Source organism: Alligator mississippiensis, chromosome 8, assembly GCF_030867095.1.
Source record: "Alligator mississippiensis isolate rAllMis1 chromosome 8, rAllMis1, whole genome shotgun sequence".
Classification (NCBI taxonomy): domain Eukaryota; kingdom Metazoa; phylum Chordata; order Crocodylia; family Alligatoridae; genus Alligator; species Alligator mississippiensis.
Window position 1 is genome coordinate 32,138,274 of NC_081831.1, and position 15,482 is coordinate 32,153,755.

Below are 15,482 nucleotides of genomic sequence, written 5' to 3' on the forward strand. Positions count from 1 at the left end.
TGTTTCCCTAGTAGTATGGATGCAAAACTGTGCATGCATTGACCAAGTGTGTGCAGTAAGCTGTGTATTGGCCAGGCATGTATGTGGCAATGTACTTATGCCCACTCTGGACATGTACATGCGTCTAAGTCCCAAGATCATAGCTAGCCAGAAACCTGTGACTAGAGGATGTAAGATGGAGAAGAATGAGTCTCCACATTTTGGCTCCAATACCTGAGTGGTTAAAACATTCACCCAAGAAGTGGGGAATCCTGTTCTAGGCCCCCTCACCTGGAAAGGGTTTGCCCAGAGATGCACAAATGCCCTCCTCCCCCACCTGCTGGTGCTGCTGCCACCGCCTGCCAGGGTTGTGCATCATAGGGGGATGTGGGAGGGGGTCCCCACACCCCCCACCCTCCCTCACATCTACAAGATGCCCACCCGAGCTCTGCACTGCCGCTGACCCCTGGGTGTGGGCTGTGCGCTGCTGTCAACCCCACACCCTATTCTCCCACCTAGCTGCAGCTCTACCCCTGCTACTTCCTTACCTGCTGCCCAAAATGAATGGGATGTGAAGGGATCTGAGCAGGTCCCTGGTGGCTTCAGCAGCAGCCCTGCCTGGAAGCTGCCTGCTGGCTAGGCCTGGCCCATCCGCCCCCAAGGGCGGGAGTGAGGCACAATAGGGTATGTTGGGGGCATAGGTATATGTGGATGCCTTGCTCCCATCCTTGCATGTGGAAGGGCTGGACAGGGTACAATTCTGTGGTGTGTGCTGCAGGCCAGAGTGCCTAGCAGGCTGGATCTGGCCAATGGGATGTATTTTACCCACCCTTGGTCTAGGCTGGTCTGATATGCCAGCTCTGGCATTATTCTGTGCTACTTTGTAGCAGGACTGACAGATATGTAAGTGAAAAACTGTCACAGATGCACTCAGACACATTTAGCAGACAGATGTTTATAGGTGGCATGGTACTACTATAATTACTGTAATTTTTTTTTCTTTTTTCTTTTCTTTTTTTTTTTCTTTTCTTTTTTTTTGCAAAAGGTATGACCGAAACAAATTGTCCCTGAAAGAGATCATGAACGTGCAATATGTGTCATGTATGAACCCTACTGCAGGGAGTTTCACAATCAACTCACGCCTTCAGGTAGAGACATATTGCTGATTACATTATGATTTTAGCATCGTTAGACTATCTTCAAAGTATTCTGAAAAATAATCTGTAGGAGAAGATAGTATCTATGACCCTGAAATTAATACTTTAGCCTTAATAAAGATTCATGGCCATATTCTGGTGTCAATAACATCAATATAAATTCATTTTTAAGTCAATGTATTGGCAGACTTGAGTGTGGAATAGTTCCTTATTCCCTCATTTTTGGTCTTTCACCTCTATATTTCCTAACATACTACTGTTTAGAGCTAAAGCTGGACTAAGACTTCTTCCAGCCAGCCAAACCTGGTTTCAGAACAGGTGCTAAAGCATTACAAATTTATTTTAAATTAAACTATTTTAATTAGAATGTTCTTTTAAGTATTAAATATTTAACCCTCTGATTGTATTCACTCAAGCCTTTTTGTCTTGTTTTATAAAAGTTAGCTACATTTTTGGCACCAACAACATAACATACAATTTAAAAATTATGAAAGTATATGGTAGTCTAAATTTTGTAACAGGTATTAAATCTGTACTAAGGATTAAGTGATCCTCTATTACAGATGAGGCAGAGCCCTAACACAGGGGGCAAGGTACTCCACATTTGATGTATATGAATTTGCTTGTCTCTTCCTGTAATATATTTGGGGTTAGCTACTGTGAAAAACAGGATTCTTTGTATTATGGACCTTCAGTCTGAGTCAATGTGGCAATTACAATGTTTCTTACGTAACTTGAGAAAAGCGTTCTCTTATTAGAGGATGTTCTTCTCTTGGCATTGAACGGTAGCACTTACCAAATGAGTCTCAAAGAGGCTAGGGCATTGCTACTTCCTGATCAGGTATACAGCCGTTTGCAGTTACCATGCCAGCAAGAAGTATGGAATCAAGCTTAGTTTTATGAGAAAAACAGAGAAACTCAGAAGGGATATGAAAGAATGACCATGGTAGTTATACAGTAGCAATATATTTTGCATGAGGATTAAATTCTGCCCTCAACAGCTATGCACATATATTGAACTGACATCAATTGAATGTTTATGGGAACATAAGAACTGAGAGCAGAATTTGCCCCTATTTCTTGACAAGCACTTTATGAAAGGAGTTGACCTCCTTAATCTAACTCCTTAATCTTCTTTACCGAGGTGCATTATTTTGTTAAAAATGGTTTCTGAGCAATGCCCAAGGCCATTGCACTTAGAAATGAGGCCAATACAATTATAAATTTGTCTGTGTTTTCCTTCTCTTCCTCAGCGTCACTTCAGTGTGTTTGCACTCTCATTTCCTGGATCAGATGCTTTGTCCACCATCTACAGCACCATCTTAACGCAGCATCTGAAAAGTGGGAATTTCCCTGGGCCTCTGCAGAAATCTGCTCAGCAACTAATAACCCTGGCACTTGCTCTGCACCAGAAAGTAGCTGCTATGTTTTTGCCAACAGCTATCAAATTTCATTACATTTTCAATCTACGAGATTTATCCAATATCTTTCAAGTAAGAATGGCAGCTTTTCTTCTTGGGCATTAAAGGCAGCATGTGGGTATTTAAGAGTATGTATTCCCCTCTCTGAGTCCTGCTAGGCTCAGCAAGGCCACATAAGCTTCTCAGGACATTCAGCTCAGTTTACCAAGAAAAGACTAAGCATAATTTTCTGAGTAAACTTTTCATAAAAGCTCCTTTACTTTTTGTCAGTTTGAAACTTGTGACAGTAATTGAGGGCTAAGAAAACTGGTCCAGCTGTCAGAATGCTAATCTGGGATTTTTGTGACATGGGTCTGATTCTATATTATATTAAAGGGGCATAGGTTGTAGCCGTGTTGGTCTAAGGACATAAACAATGTTGTTTAGGTAAGTCTGATATCTTTTATTAAACCAACTCAAATAGTAGAGAAAATACTTCTCTGCAAGCTTTTGGGTATAAATACCCTTTGTCAGGCTGAGGAAGCATCTGCAGTTGGTGTATGCTCTTCCTGGATGGAATGACTAGTGAAGAAGCCAGAGGCTGGTACACATGCAAGAAAGCTAGTCAGTGAAGATGTAAATTGAGGAGTCAGTGGGTGAGAAGTTGGAGTTGGGGGGTGGGGAGTAGAATTGTAGCTGGTAAAGAGTGGAGGAATACTGGGGTGTCAAATGTTAGGAAGGTTATATATTATAAATCCAATGTTTATATTTAGTCCATTATTTTTTGTATTCAGTAGATTTATGAAGTGAAGTTCGCAGGCTTGTCTGTGAAAGGTGTTTTCTAAATTCCCTTTGAGGATTAGAACTGAGAGATTTGAGAGAGAGTGGTTTTCTTGTGAGAAATGTGCCCCCACAGGTAATTGGGTATTCTTGTCTTTAATAGATTTCCAGTGTGCGTTCATTCTGGTGCACAGTTGTTGTTTGGTCTCTCCTGTGTATTTTCCATCAGGGCATTTGGTGCACTAGATGAGAGATACAGTAAAAGTTCTGTTATCCGGCATCTTACAAGCTGGCATGCTGGCTTGTAAGATAAAGTGAAACCGGAAGTGCCCACCGTGGCACTTCCAGTTTCTCCGTGCCCCCATGGTTCGGGGCAAAGTAGCCTGCACTGCTGAGTCCTGATGGCCCGGGGGCATAACAAGCTGTGTGGGGCTGTGTGGGACCTGTTTTCCTGTCCTGTGGGGCCCACAGGGCCCCACATGAGCAGCAGCAATGCTGTGGGAGGGGCAGCAATGCTGCGGGAGGGGTGAAGGGATGCCTCAGACGCGGCGTGAGAAGCGGTGGCCAGGGCCGCTCAATTAACATATTTTGTTATCCGGCATCCATATTCTGGAGGGATGTCGGATAACAGATCTTTACTGTATCACATTTCTGGAGGTGCAGCTGTAAGATCCAGGAATGCTGATGGTTCTGTTATAGGGTGTAGTAATTGTGGGTGTGGTGGAGATATGTTGCCAGGTTTTACATTTTTTGTCATGGCATGATCTGGATCAGAGATGTGGGTTTTCTGGAAAATTTTGAATTGGAAAAATTTCCAATGCCCTAAATAGAGCATGATGTGAGTTATCATGTTTATTTGACGTATATGTAGTAAACAAAACTAAAACAATACCCCCGTGTTAATTTTATGTTCCAATAGCCACAAATATTTGAAGTGAAATATTTGATTAGGAAAAAAAATAAATACAGCACACTTAATGTGGCTTAAATGTTATATTCAAACAAATTCAAAGCTTTATGTGGAAAGAAATTATTTTTATTTGAATACTTGTAAAAATGTAAATATAATACACAATAGCATGTACTTCCCTTATATTGTTTGTTTAAATTTAAGAAAAAGAAGAAGGCACTGAAAACTGTTGACACACTAATTTTAGCATCAACAAAGAACTGTGAATGATATGCTGTGGTTGTCCACTCATCTACATCAACAGAGTTTAACTCTCGTCCACTAAGGCATTGTGGCACCTCCAGTTTCACTGTCACTATCTGTAGAATCACTTGCACTAGTTATTAGTTTCATTTCAGAATGAGACTGAGGCAAATCTGATTCAGAGCTACTTGAACCACATCCTCTTTCGCTAAAGGATGGTTTTACCGATGAGTCTATGGGCAAGGGCAACTTATCATCACACTGCATTTTCTCCATGAACTGTAATTCTGACTGATTCTCCAGAAGCAAGATATTTTGAGAAAAAGAAACTAGCTTAGCAGTGTGTTGATTTGGTTTTGATTTGAACTGCACAGCCAATTAGGAGAATTCATAACTTCATGTTTGGATTATTATGTGAGTGTATTTACCCTCCTGTTTACAAATCAAGAAAACATATATGTACTCTCTCTCACACTTCCTAGGGATAATCATCTGAAAAACATTAATTACAACTTTGAAACTGCCAAGCTTGCCTAATATTGTATTGGCATCCATTCATTATTACTAATGCATTTTATGAAACAGTGAATTTTTAGAAATGTAAAATTCCCCACAGAAAAATAAAACACTGGAAAATTTCCCACCCCATATCTCTGGTCTGGATCCATGGCACAGTCTGTTTTAACATGGCTCTGGTGTGGGGTCTGTTTTGCTCCAGAACTAAGCTAGTCTCTACAATGGCAATCAGCAAAGGGAAAATCGCACACAAGGAAAACTCACTAAATATATTTTATATCATTAAATTGCTGCCAAAAGCAGCATATGTTCAGTAATGGAAACCAACTGTGATGTTGATTATATGCAGCCAACACTGAAGATGACTATAAAACACATGAGCCACATGGAGTAAATATCCAGATGGTAACTTTTTTTTTTTTTAAATGTTATTAAAAACACACTTATCACCCTACACTTACAAAACTGCACATATTGAGCATCCTTGTTTTACCAGTACTTCATATCACAGAAACAACTACATATCAAAAACATAAAGCTACATATATTAAACCCTTAAACAACATGCATCACATTCCCACAAAAAAAAAAACCCCTTACAGAAATCTTTTTCTTCATACAAAAACCCATGAAAAAACAATTACCTCAGTAACCACCTGAAACTCTCCACCCCTCCCATCATTCTTCTCTGTTGGTTTAGCAAAACAAGCATCCAGTCCTTTTTCTTCTACTTCTTCTCTGCCTCTTCCATTCCATTCTCGTCTTTGTCCAGTTCAATGTAGTAGTTCAGTTAATGCAGCTCCAGCTTCAGGCACTCTGTTTCAGTGAAAGCCAACTCCTTAAACACCCAGAGGTTTCTTAGTTTCCATAAACTAGTTTTAAAACATGCTAATGAAGTCCTTAATAATGTCCATATAGTACCATCTCCCTTGCATATGACAAATTTATTTTGTTGACACTCAGAAAGTGGCAGACTATTTCCCACACCCCCTTTGCATATGTACACTCCCAAAACATGTTCCACTGTTTCTTCGTCCCTGCCTCTCTTCCTCGGACGCCTTGATGAGCTCGTTAAGCCCTATTTGTGTTGCACTTCTGTCACTGGCAAGATATTTCTTACAACCATCTATGCTAGGTCAGCATGTTCATAAAACCAGAAGTAGCACAGCTTTAAATGTCACCACTGTTCTGGCAAAGGACTGTGTCCTCCTGGACCATAACCAAAGTATTTGCCATGGCTTTACTGTCACCTTTTCTCATACTGTATTCCCTTTCCCCTTGGCGCCCATCAGGATCCCTAGCACTCTGATTTCTCCCTCCCTTATTTTAAGGCCCAACATCTCCAAGTCCTTCCAGTTTCCCGCTCCCATTATGGTGCTTTTTTGATCTATTGAGTTTAGCCTCTGTCATTTCTCCATACTCTGATGTATGCAGTAGCACCCTTTCTATTGAAAGGCTATTTCTAACTACTACATTTATATCATCCAAGTATAGTATGCATTTTACCTCACCCCCTCCCAGTATTTTTACTCTGCTTATGATCTTGTCTTTTCTTATTCTTTGTGCTAAGGTTTCATGCCACACACAAACAGTAGTAGTGACAGGGAACACCTTTGTTTCACCCCTATATGGATTTCAAAGGCTCTGCTTAGATTCCCATTAATTTGGACTTGACTCTTTGCTTCTCTACACAACAACCTTATCCAACATAAAAATTTGTCTGGGAACCCCATTTTTCCTAGTACCTGGTATTGTAATCATGATCCACTCTGTCATATGCTTTTTCTAAATCCAGGTTTGCTATAACTGTGTTTGTTTTCTTCTCTTGGAGCTGATTGCATTAGAGATCCTTCTACCTGGTACTGCACATACTTGGTCTTCATGTATTATCTTCTTCAGGTTTTTGCTCATCCTCAAAGTCACTGTCTTGGCCATTAACTGACAGTTTATATTATGGAGTGTAATCAATGTCCAGTTTTTAAGGACGTCCTTCTTCCCTTTCTTCAAGAGTAAGATCACAATATTTCTTGTAAAATCTTTTTCAAGATCACAACACCTTTGCTGCACTGTTTTTTTCAAGAGCACAACACCTCTTGTAAAATCTTTCCCTGACTCTCCTGTTTCTGCCATTTCCTCAGGCACTTCCACTGTATCCCTTCCTACCCACACTGAAAACTTCTCATAAAATTCCATAGGTATTCCATCAGTTCTTGGTGATTTTCCTCTTTTAAAGGGTATTAAACACTCCTCCACTTCCTTTAAATTTATATTTTCTTCTATTTTCTTTGTTTCCTCCCCTACTTTCTCTTCAATCTTTGCCAAGAAATTAATCTTCCTGTCTGTTTCCTTCTTCTGGTATAGCTCTTCATAAAATCTTCTTGTCACCTCTAACACCACCTCCTTTTCTACCTGGGCACCACTTTCTTCCCACACTGCTTTAAGTTCTTCTTTTGCCACCTTTACTCTGGCCAAAAAATACAGGGACCACACTTTGTTTGCCCCCACCCAGGGTGGTTGTGCTAACAACATTTTCTCTCTTGTCTTGCTTTTAAACCAGGTTTCTAACTCTTGCCTGGTTTCTTATAGCTCTTCTTGTACTTGTTTTCCTTCTGAGGCTTCCTTTGGCAACTCCTGCATCTTTTTTTTGCATCTCTCTTAGCACTTCCGTTTTTTTCCCTGCACATCTTCAGCCTTCTTTCCTGAAGAATTCTCTCATCCTCTTCTTCACCATTATCCATCATTCTCTGGTAGTCTCAAAAGATTTATTCAGTGTCTGCCACCCCTCATACTGTCTTGTATATGGTTGATATTGTACCTATCTGGCCTCATAGAGGTGCTCTCTTACCACTTTAGAGCATGCACCCAGTGTCAGCTGCAGGGGGTGTTCTGTTGGATTTGACATTGGGTCACGTTCACCCTGAAGGAGGCCCCAATACTCTCCTGCCATGACTTGGTCTTTTCCTTCAGTGTTGGGGCTTCTTCTCCCCACTCTTTGTGGACTGGGCACTGCCCTAAGTGGGTGTTCTTGGGGCTACACCTCCCCTACACCCCCGGCCATGCACCAACCCTCAAGATGGCCAGCTGCTGGACCCCCAGCTCACCCTTATGATGTCCTCACCTGCCTTCTTTCTCCCTCTCTTATCACCCAGCCTCTTTCAGTGTAAGATGCCTATGGGATGTTGGACTGTCCTGGTCAAAATGTCAGGGTTTCCTTCACTATGCAGCTGCCTGCTATGCTATCCTGGTGCCTCTTGGCCTGTGGAGGTTGCCCTTGGCCCCTACTCCCTGCTTCAGGGCCCTGTGAAACTCAAAACAATTTGGAAAAAAAAGGAACATTTGGGTACGGGGTTTCAGCCAGCGCCACTCATGGCTTCAGCATCTTTGGCCCCAAAGTCACTTGACACTGTCCTCTTTAGCCTGGACACCCTGCCGGGCCGGCGTGGTACCTCTCTCAATAATTCCCAGACCCCTCCATTGGGTCCTTGCCAGTATCCTTCCTGAGCTGCCGACACTGCTCATGTGCAGCCTGGGGAGCAGCTTCACCTTCTATCCCCAGTGGTGATGCTGTCTCACCCTCCATTTCCCTGCCGCCAACTTTTAAATCAGCCGGGCGGCAATTCTTAATGACGTCATCAGTTGGTGCCGCTCCCAGCCAGCAATAAAAGCAGCTGATGATCTGTGTAGGTGGTTCAACTCAGTGTGGCTTGTCTGGCTCCATTTTTCCTACGGAAGGTAAGTGTGCCCTGCCTTCAGGGCTTTTCTCCTCCTTCCCTAAGGAGAAGGCAGGGTGGGTCAGCCCTGCCTCGGGACCCACCATAGGAGGGTATGCGGAGGCCTCCACCTGTCTGTCCCTGAGACAGACATATCTTTTCACCTTGTAACAGGTGCACATTTAACTTTCACAGCACCTTTCCTCTCATGGGGCTCTTACCAAAGCTCATTTCCACCTTCAGCATCTGAAGATTGCTAAAAGCCACATGTATGGTTTCTTTCTTTCTTATCCCTATTTCTTTTGCTACAAGCACAAAGTCAATTCTTAATTGTCTCCGCTCCCTCCCCACCACTGGCATCTGTTCTAGTGAAAACTTTCTCCCGTGCCCACACATCTCTTAGTGAGTCCTCTTTTATTATATTTGTTAACAGTCTGGATGAGCTGTCTAAACTCTGTTTCCTCCTTTTCCTATTCTGTCACCCACTTTGATTATACATTTGAGATCTCTTGCTATTATGCTTGGTCTTCCTCTGACCACTTAAACTGCTAGCTTTCTAAGCAGTGCATTCCTTCCCTTCGTCTCTAGTGGTGCATATACATTGAAAATTTCTAATTGTGTTCCTCTGACTGATAGTATAATTCATTGCAATCTGCTACTGATGACTTCTTCTACCTGCTTTGCCCTCAGCTCTGTGTTCTTGAATAATACTGCTATCCTTGCTGCAATGTTCCCATTTGTCCCTGACCACCAGGGATCCTGTTTTTCCCTGATTAAAAAAAAAAAAATCCCAAATTTTCAGATATAAAAAAGAACCCAAAATGCAACTTTTTCCATTATTAAAATGAAATAGATAGATAGAGTGACAATGTGTAGGGGATGCATGGGGCGCATATGCACCCCTTGAGAGTGCTGGTGCACACCCTGACAGCTGGCATTCCCCACTTAGGCAATGGACTGGGGGGCATACAGGAACATAGGTGTCCCATCTGAGAGCGGTGGCCAGGGAGTGGGGGTGCTAGGAGAAGCACCGCTGGCATTTCCAGGCATGCCCCTAGCACTTCTGGGTGCACCATGATTGGCCGTAGGGGGGAGCCCCTCTCCAGTTGGCATGATCAGCCGTGGGGGGGACCTCTTGCCCCTGATTGCTGACTGGCCACTCTTGGGCAAGTGCCCCTCTGACTCAGGAGGCACCAGTTGCCCATAGATAGATAGATGTGTTTCATTTTAATCACAGAAAAATATGGATTTGGGGTTTTTTTTATATATCCAGAAATTTGGGATTTTTTTTTATCAGGGAAAACCAGGATCCCTGTTGACCATCAAGATAGTCCCCATCTCCACTTTTTCCTCAAACTGTTTATAATCTCTCTCCCCAGTAGACCACATTCTTGTAGACAGATGATGTCTGCCCTGATTAGTTCAACCCTGGTTCAATCTGTTCCCATCTTTTCTTTGTTAAAATACTCCTGACATTAAGCGACACTAATGTCAATGCCTTTTATGCTTGTTTTGAAATGAATGTGCCTGTCCCTTTAAGGTTTATCTGTGCTACTGCTTGGGGTAGTTGACTCCTCTCCCTCCCTCAGTCTCATTCCTGTAGCCTTTGCAAGCGGTAGGATCACTTTTGCATTTAGGAAGGTTTATATATTTCCACCTCCTCTCTGCTTCCTGCCTTCTGGTCTCCACTCCAGGTTGGAGCCTAGGGGCACCAGCAGCAAGAAACTGCTCTCCTGCTCTTCCTCTGACTCACCTCCCTCATTATCAGGTTTCTTCTTCCTGCTCTTCAGCCTCTGCATTTTAGTTGTTTTCCTGGCTTGTCTCTGGTTGTTTCCCTTGCTTCATCTCCACATCTGTTGTCTCTGGGGGTTTCTTCTTTCTTCCCCACCCCTACCTCCATGTCTGAGCTGTTGGCTATTCCTGCCTTCCCTTCCATTCTGTCTCTTGTCTCCTGTGCTGCCTCAGTCACAGAAATTTTGCCCCACTTCTTCTCTCTTTCACCCTTATGCAGGGTTTCTTCCACCATTTCTACCTCAGTATCCAGCTCCTCCTCTCCTCTGTTCTCCTCCTCTGGTTTTCTTGTTCTTCTGGGGGTCTGACTATACTTACAAAGGCTTTGGGGCACCTACAAGTGTCCCTTTCTCTTACAACTAATACATTTTAGGGACTCTGGATCTCTTCTGCTCTGTGCCCCGTCCCTTCACACCTGCACACTGTGAGGGGAGAGTGTGCAGACTGGTGACCCACTTTTTCTGCACTTGCTGCAGTTTTGGTTGCTGGTGGTATATTATAAAACCCCAGTTTGCCCTGAACTTGATCACTGATGGGAGGCACAGCAGCTCACCTGGGCTCCACATATATGCTTATAATACTATCCATGCTCTCCAGGTCCTTGTCCAGATACCATATTTGTCCTTTGCTTTCTCTGCCAACATTTCCCTTTGGACAATCATTCCCATCCATCTTTCTGTGTTTTATGTCTATAGTAAATCTGTGTACGTTTGAACTATAATCACTCTTTCTCTTAATTTTTTCTTTGCTGTGAATTTTATCCCTCTTAATTCTTCCCTCCCACATTTCTTTGCGTATTTCTTCCAAAAGTTCTCATACCTTTCTCCATCCCAGTAAGTCAGTTCCCAAGTCTTTCAGTTTGAGAAAGCAATCATGCTGGTGAGATGCTCTGCCTGCAGTCACCAAATCTTCAGTACTAATCAAAGTTAGCTGAACTTTTCTGCGGCTTTTGCCTCTTCGGAGCAGGCTGGGGGGCTGAGATCATATCAAGGGGGCTAGGATAGGCTGGGGCCTGTGAAGTGTTCTGCACAGTGTAGCCCTCTCCCACCACTCCCCACCCCAGGATGGGAATATGGGAGGCCTGCAGATGGAAGCCACAACCTCTATTGCTCCATGTTTCTCTGTTGCCATGCTCTTGCTGCTGCTACCTTCCTCCTGATACTGGCAGGGCTCTGCCTGTTCCCAGGTAGTACCACCCTTTGGCCGTAGAGTTTGTGAGGGTAAAATGTTTGTCTACAGAATGGCGGGGAGGGGATAGGGGGGAGAGAGCAGTGCATCCTGGGATTCTGGAGAATTGCAAGTTGCTTGTTTTATCTCCACGGAGCAGGTGGAAGTTACCCTAACATGAGCTGGATATCACAGTCCAAAGTTAATCCTCACTGAAGCGGCATAACTTTAAGATACTCAGAGGGCATTTAGCAAAAGTTAATCAGTTTGAACTTGTGAACACTTATGTTTTAAGTGCTCTTAGCATGGTCTAAATGTATTGTGTAACATTACCCTTAGTCTCCCTCAAGATGAACTTGGAACCCAGTAAAGCAAGTGTAGGTGCTACCCTAATCTTTTCTCCTGCCTGAAGGGGTGCTGCTTCTCACCATTGCTGGGCAGGCAGGTACTCCACTGCTGCTGTCATTGCTCTGCATCACTATATTGGGAGGGGGGCAGTGCTGCACACCACCAGTAAGGGACACTGCTCACCACTATTGGGGCAGGGGGAATGTAGTTTTACCTGTCCACGTCTGATTGTGGAAGCAACCCAATCTTTTAGACCTTTAGTGAATTGTAGGATTTTAGCTCTCTGAAATCACAAGTTTGTTACCTGACTCACGAGTGCTCCAAGGATTTCTGTTCATTAGAAACAAGTAGATAATAGGGCTTAACCTGCACCTGCTAGAAGATCACCATCCCTATGTCACCATAGCATATGTCACTGCCCTATATCACCATACAATGTACTATGGCAACGTAGGGGTCACGTGAGTTTGCATATGATTGGTGATTACTTTGCTGTAGTGGTATACTCCCCCCATTTTAGTGTGCCACTGCAGCAAAGTAGTGGCAGAAAGTAACCATGCACTGTGCACATGGTGCAGTAGGGGCAGTTACTGCACCATGCTGTAGTACTTCCTTTTGGAAGTACTAAAAGGAAGTACTAAAGCACGGTGCAGTAACAACATCACTGTAGGGTGACGTGTAGACATGCCCTAAAGGTAATTATGTATCCTGACAATCTTTACTTTGCTGCTGGTCAGTGGTGAATACCCCAAATCTTATTGAAAAAGGAAGTGTTTAAGCCCCAGGCCATAGTTAAATGCATGTGTCGCCCTCAATTTGTTTTTCTCTTTCATTTTAGGTTACTAGAGAGTATCAAGTTTATTCCAGATCCCTGAATGATTTCAAAGCCTTGACAGTCTGTCATATCAATTTCTGCATGCTGCTTTGAAGTGTGACAAAAAATTGGAAGGTGTTTCTCATTCTGATAATTAACATATTACCCAGCTTCTGTGCCAGATCTATATTGTCTCCTCAGAAGATTATTATATTCAGTAATCTGTCATTCAAGATTACCCTTTAATAAATCCTTATCTAATTGGTCCCAGCTGGAAGGCATTTGGCTCATAACAGAGTTTATGCATGTATTTAGGAACTCAGAGGCAATGTAATGGAATTATAGCACTACATGTGACAACTCTAATGAGCATGGTTGTTTTCCTGAGCAAATATTCATGCTGCAGTGTTGCAGACAGTCACTGTTTTATCAGGTTTTTCTTGATATATGATGTTTTATCTAACACCCCATTTTCTGGAAGCAAGTGATTAGCTCCCATGACTGAAGGGAAACTTTTCAGTGTCACCCAAGTGTATCCCATGGGGCCAGACATTTAGATATTCTTAGATATTGTGATATCTTTGGCCAAGAGACCTTGTTTTTGTCTCTTTGTCTGTAAGCAGCTAAGACAGTGGAGCCACTCAGGAGCCAATCAAATTAAAACACCTGCAGCATCTCATGTATTCAGCATCCCATGCTTTAAAATGGCAGTGGGGGAGCTTTAAACGTTCAACAAGCTTTAGTTAAAGTGCTCCTGCCATGATTTTGAAATGTGGGGGATGCTGAATACATGTGATGCTGAAAATGCTGGAGCATTCTAATTAGAATGGTTAATTAGATGGGTCAAGTTTTTTAATATAATAGGCTAATTACATTAATAGAATCTGCTCCGACATATTCTAATTAGAATGTGTTGGAGCAGGCATCGGACATGTGTATAGGTGCCCTTAGGTTCTATCACAATACAATTATTGCTAATAAAAATTACAAAAAAAATCTTAACAACCTTTAAGCTTATCTCATGATTATTTTGAGATATGACTTCTTTTTTGACATTTGTATTTGACAGCACTATCACAGATTGTCTTATAGCAAGAAGACAGTTTCTGTTATTAAATTAATGCATCCAACCAATTAAGTCAGTCTTTATGAAAGTAATGTTTTTATTAGGTTACAATGCATTAATTTGGATGAAAGTATAAGGTATCTGCCAGAGGGCACAAGAGGCTGACACACCGCAGAGAAACCTTTAAAACATGAAGTTGCCAGCCATTATCTGAACTTATATTTGTTCAGAAAAAAGATAATTTTCCATTCATTAAATGTTAAAAAACAAAACAAACCATCATCAGATAGAAGAGAGAGAATGCTTTATGTCACTTTTTAATGCATTTTATATTTTATGTATAAATAATTAGTTTTATATTTAATTCATGTAATTAAAAACCTTATGTATTGTTAATAGGCTTAGTTATAGGCATCATCTCTTTGAAACATAATTCTTTTGTGAATTTTAATAGGGTACATTGTAAACATACTACAATAAGCTGACACCAATGAATGCTTCTTTTTTAGACAGTATATGTCTAATTAAAATAATTATTTTTTTAAGTTGGTAAAACCGAGATTTCCAGATTGTTTTTCCTTTTGAAGATGAGCACCCTCCAGTTGTAATGTATCTGCCTGGGTGAATTAATTGAGCTCACTGGGGCTTGAAAACCTTACCAGGGAAGGAAATGCCAATCGCAACTCATACCCTAAAAGTAGGGAGGCCTGGGTTTGGAAGCTGATTGGCTGACTTCTCTTCTCCAAAGGGTTTTGTGTGTTTGGGTTGTCCTCATGGGGAGCCAAGGTAGTTTAGTAGATAACACATTGAATTGGGCCCTATTAGAAATGAATCCTAGCTGTGGTTTTGCTATTGCTCTTCTGGACAGCCTTAAGTAAAAGATTGCCTCTTACTGTGCCTCAGTTTTGTCTTTAAAATGGGAGTATTGCCATGAGAATTGCTTTTTCAATGTACTTTGTGGGCCATTAACCAAAAATGCTGCATAAGACCTAAGTATTATTTTGATTCTGGTGCTGTTGTTCTGATATTTAGATCGTATGTGTTCTATGACTTACTATCAGCTCTACTTCTTCATGGTTGCTCTTCAGTGCTGGAAGTCTGTTATGTACACAGAACAAAGCAAAAGTAATGTAAAATTCATTGTTGCAGGCAGATTGAGAAACCAAAGATAACAAGGACTGCATTTTCTGTGGGCTTTTTGGCCATGGAATTATCAGTCTGATCCCATGGTTCTTATAATAATCCTGAATTTAATAAATATTCACCTATAGTTCCTTGAACTAGTCCAGATATAGAAGGTGAGAATTCAGCTTGTCTCCTGTGTTGACAAAGGAGCTTTGGTAATGAATGTAGTTGATCTTTATATCCATGTCTTCTACACAGGGCATTCTGTTTTCTACCCCGGAATGTCTGAAGCATCCCCAAGACCTAGTGAAGCTCTACCTGCATGAGGCAAACCGTGTGTACCGGGATAAGATGGTTGATGAAAAAGATTTTGACATCTTTGACAAAATGCAGATGGAGATGGTGAAAAAATTCTATGATGTAAGTGTCATGGTTTGGATTTGTCACGTTAACAAACTCCAGAATAATTTTTCAAA

The 15,482-nt window shown here is 42.0% G+C and overlaps 1 protein-coding gene across 2 annotated transcripts in view; it reads left to right on the plus strand.

Annotated features, from left to right (window-relative positions):
* The window catches only part of DNAH9 (dynein axonemal heavy chain 9), a 515,733-nt gene that overhangs the window by 242,601 nt on the left and 257,650 nt on the right, over positions 1-15,482 (plus strand). For both annotated transcript variants that reach the window (XM_059732606.1, XM_059732607.1), the window contains 3 exons: positions 1,025-1,127; positions 2,390-2,629; positions 15,265-15,426. In XM_059732606.1, coding sequence (XP_059588589.1) covers positions 1,025-1,127; positions 2,390-2,629; positions 15,265-15,426 — 505 coding nt within the window. The remainder of the gene's footprint in view (positions 1-1,024; positions 1,128-2,389; positions 2,630-15,264; positions 15,427-15,482) is intronic.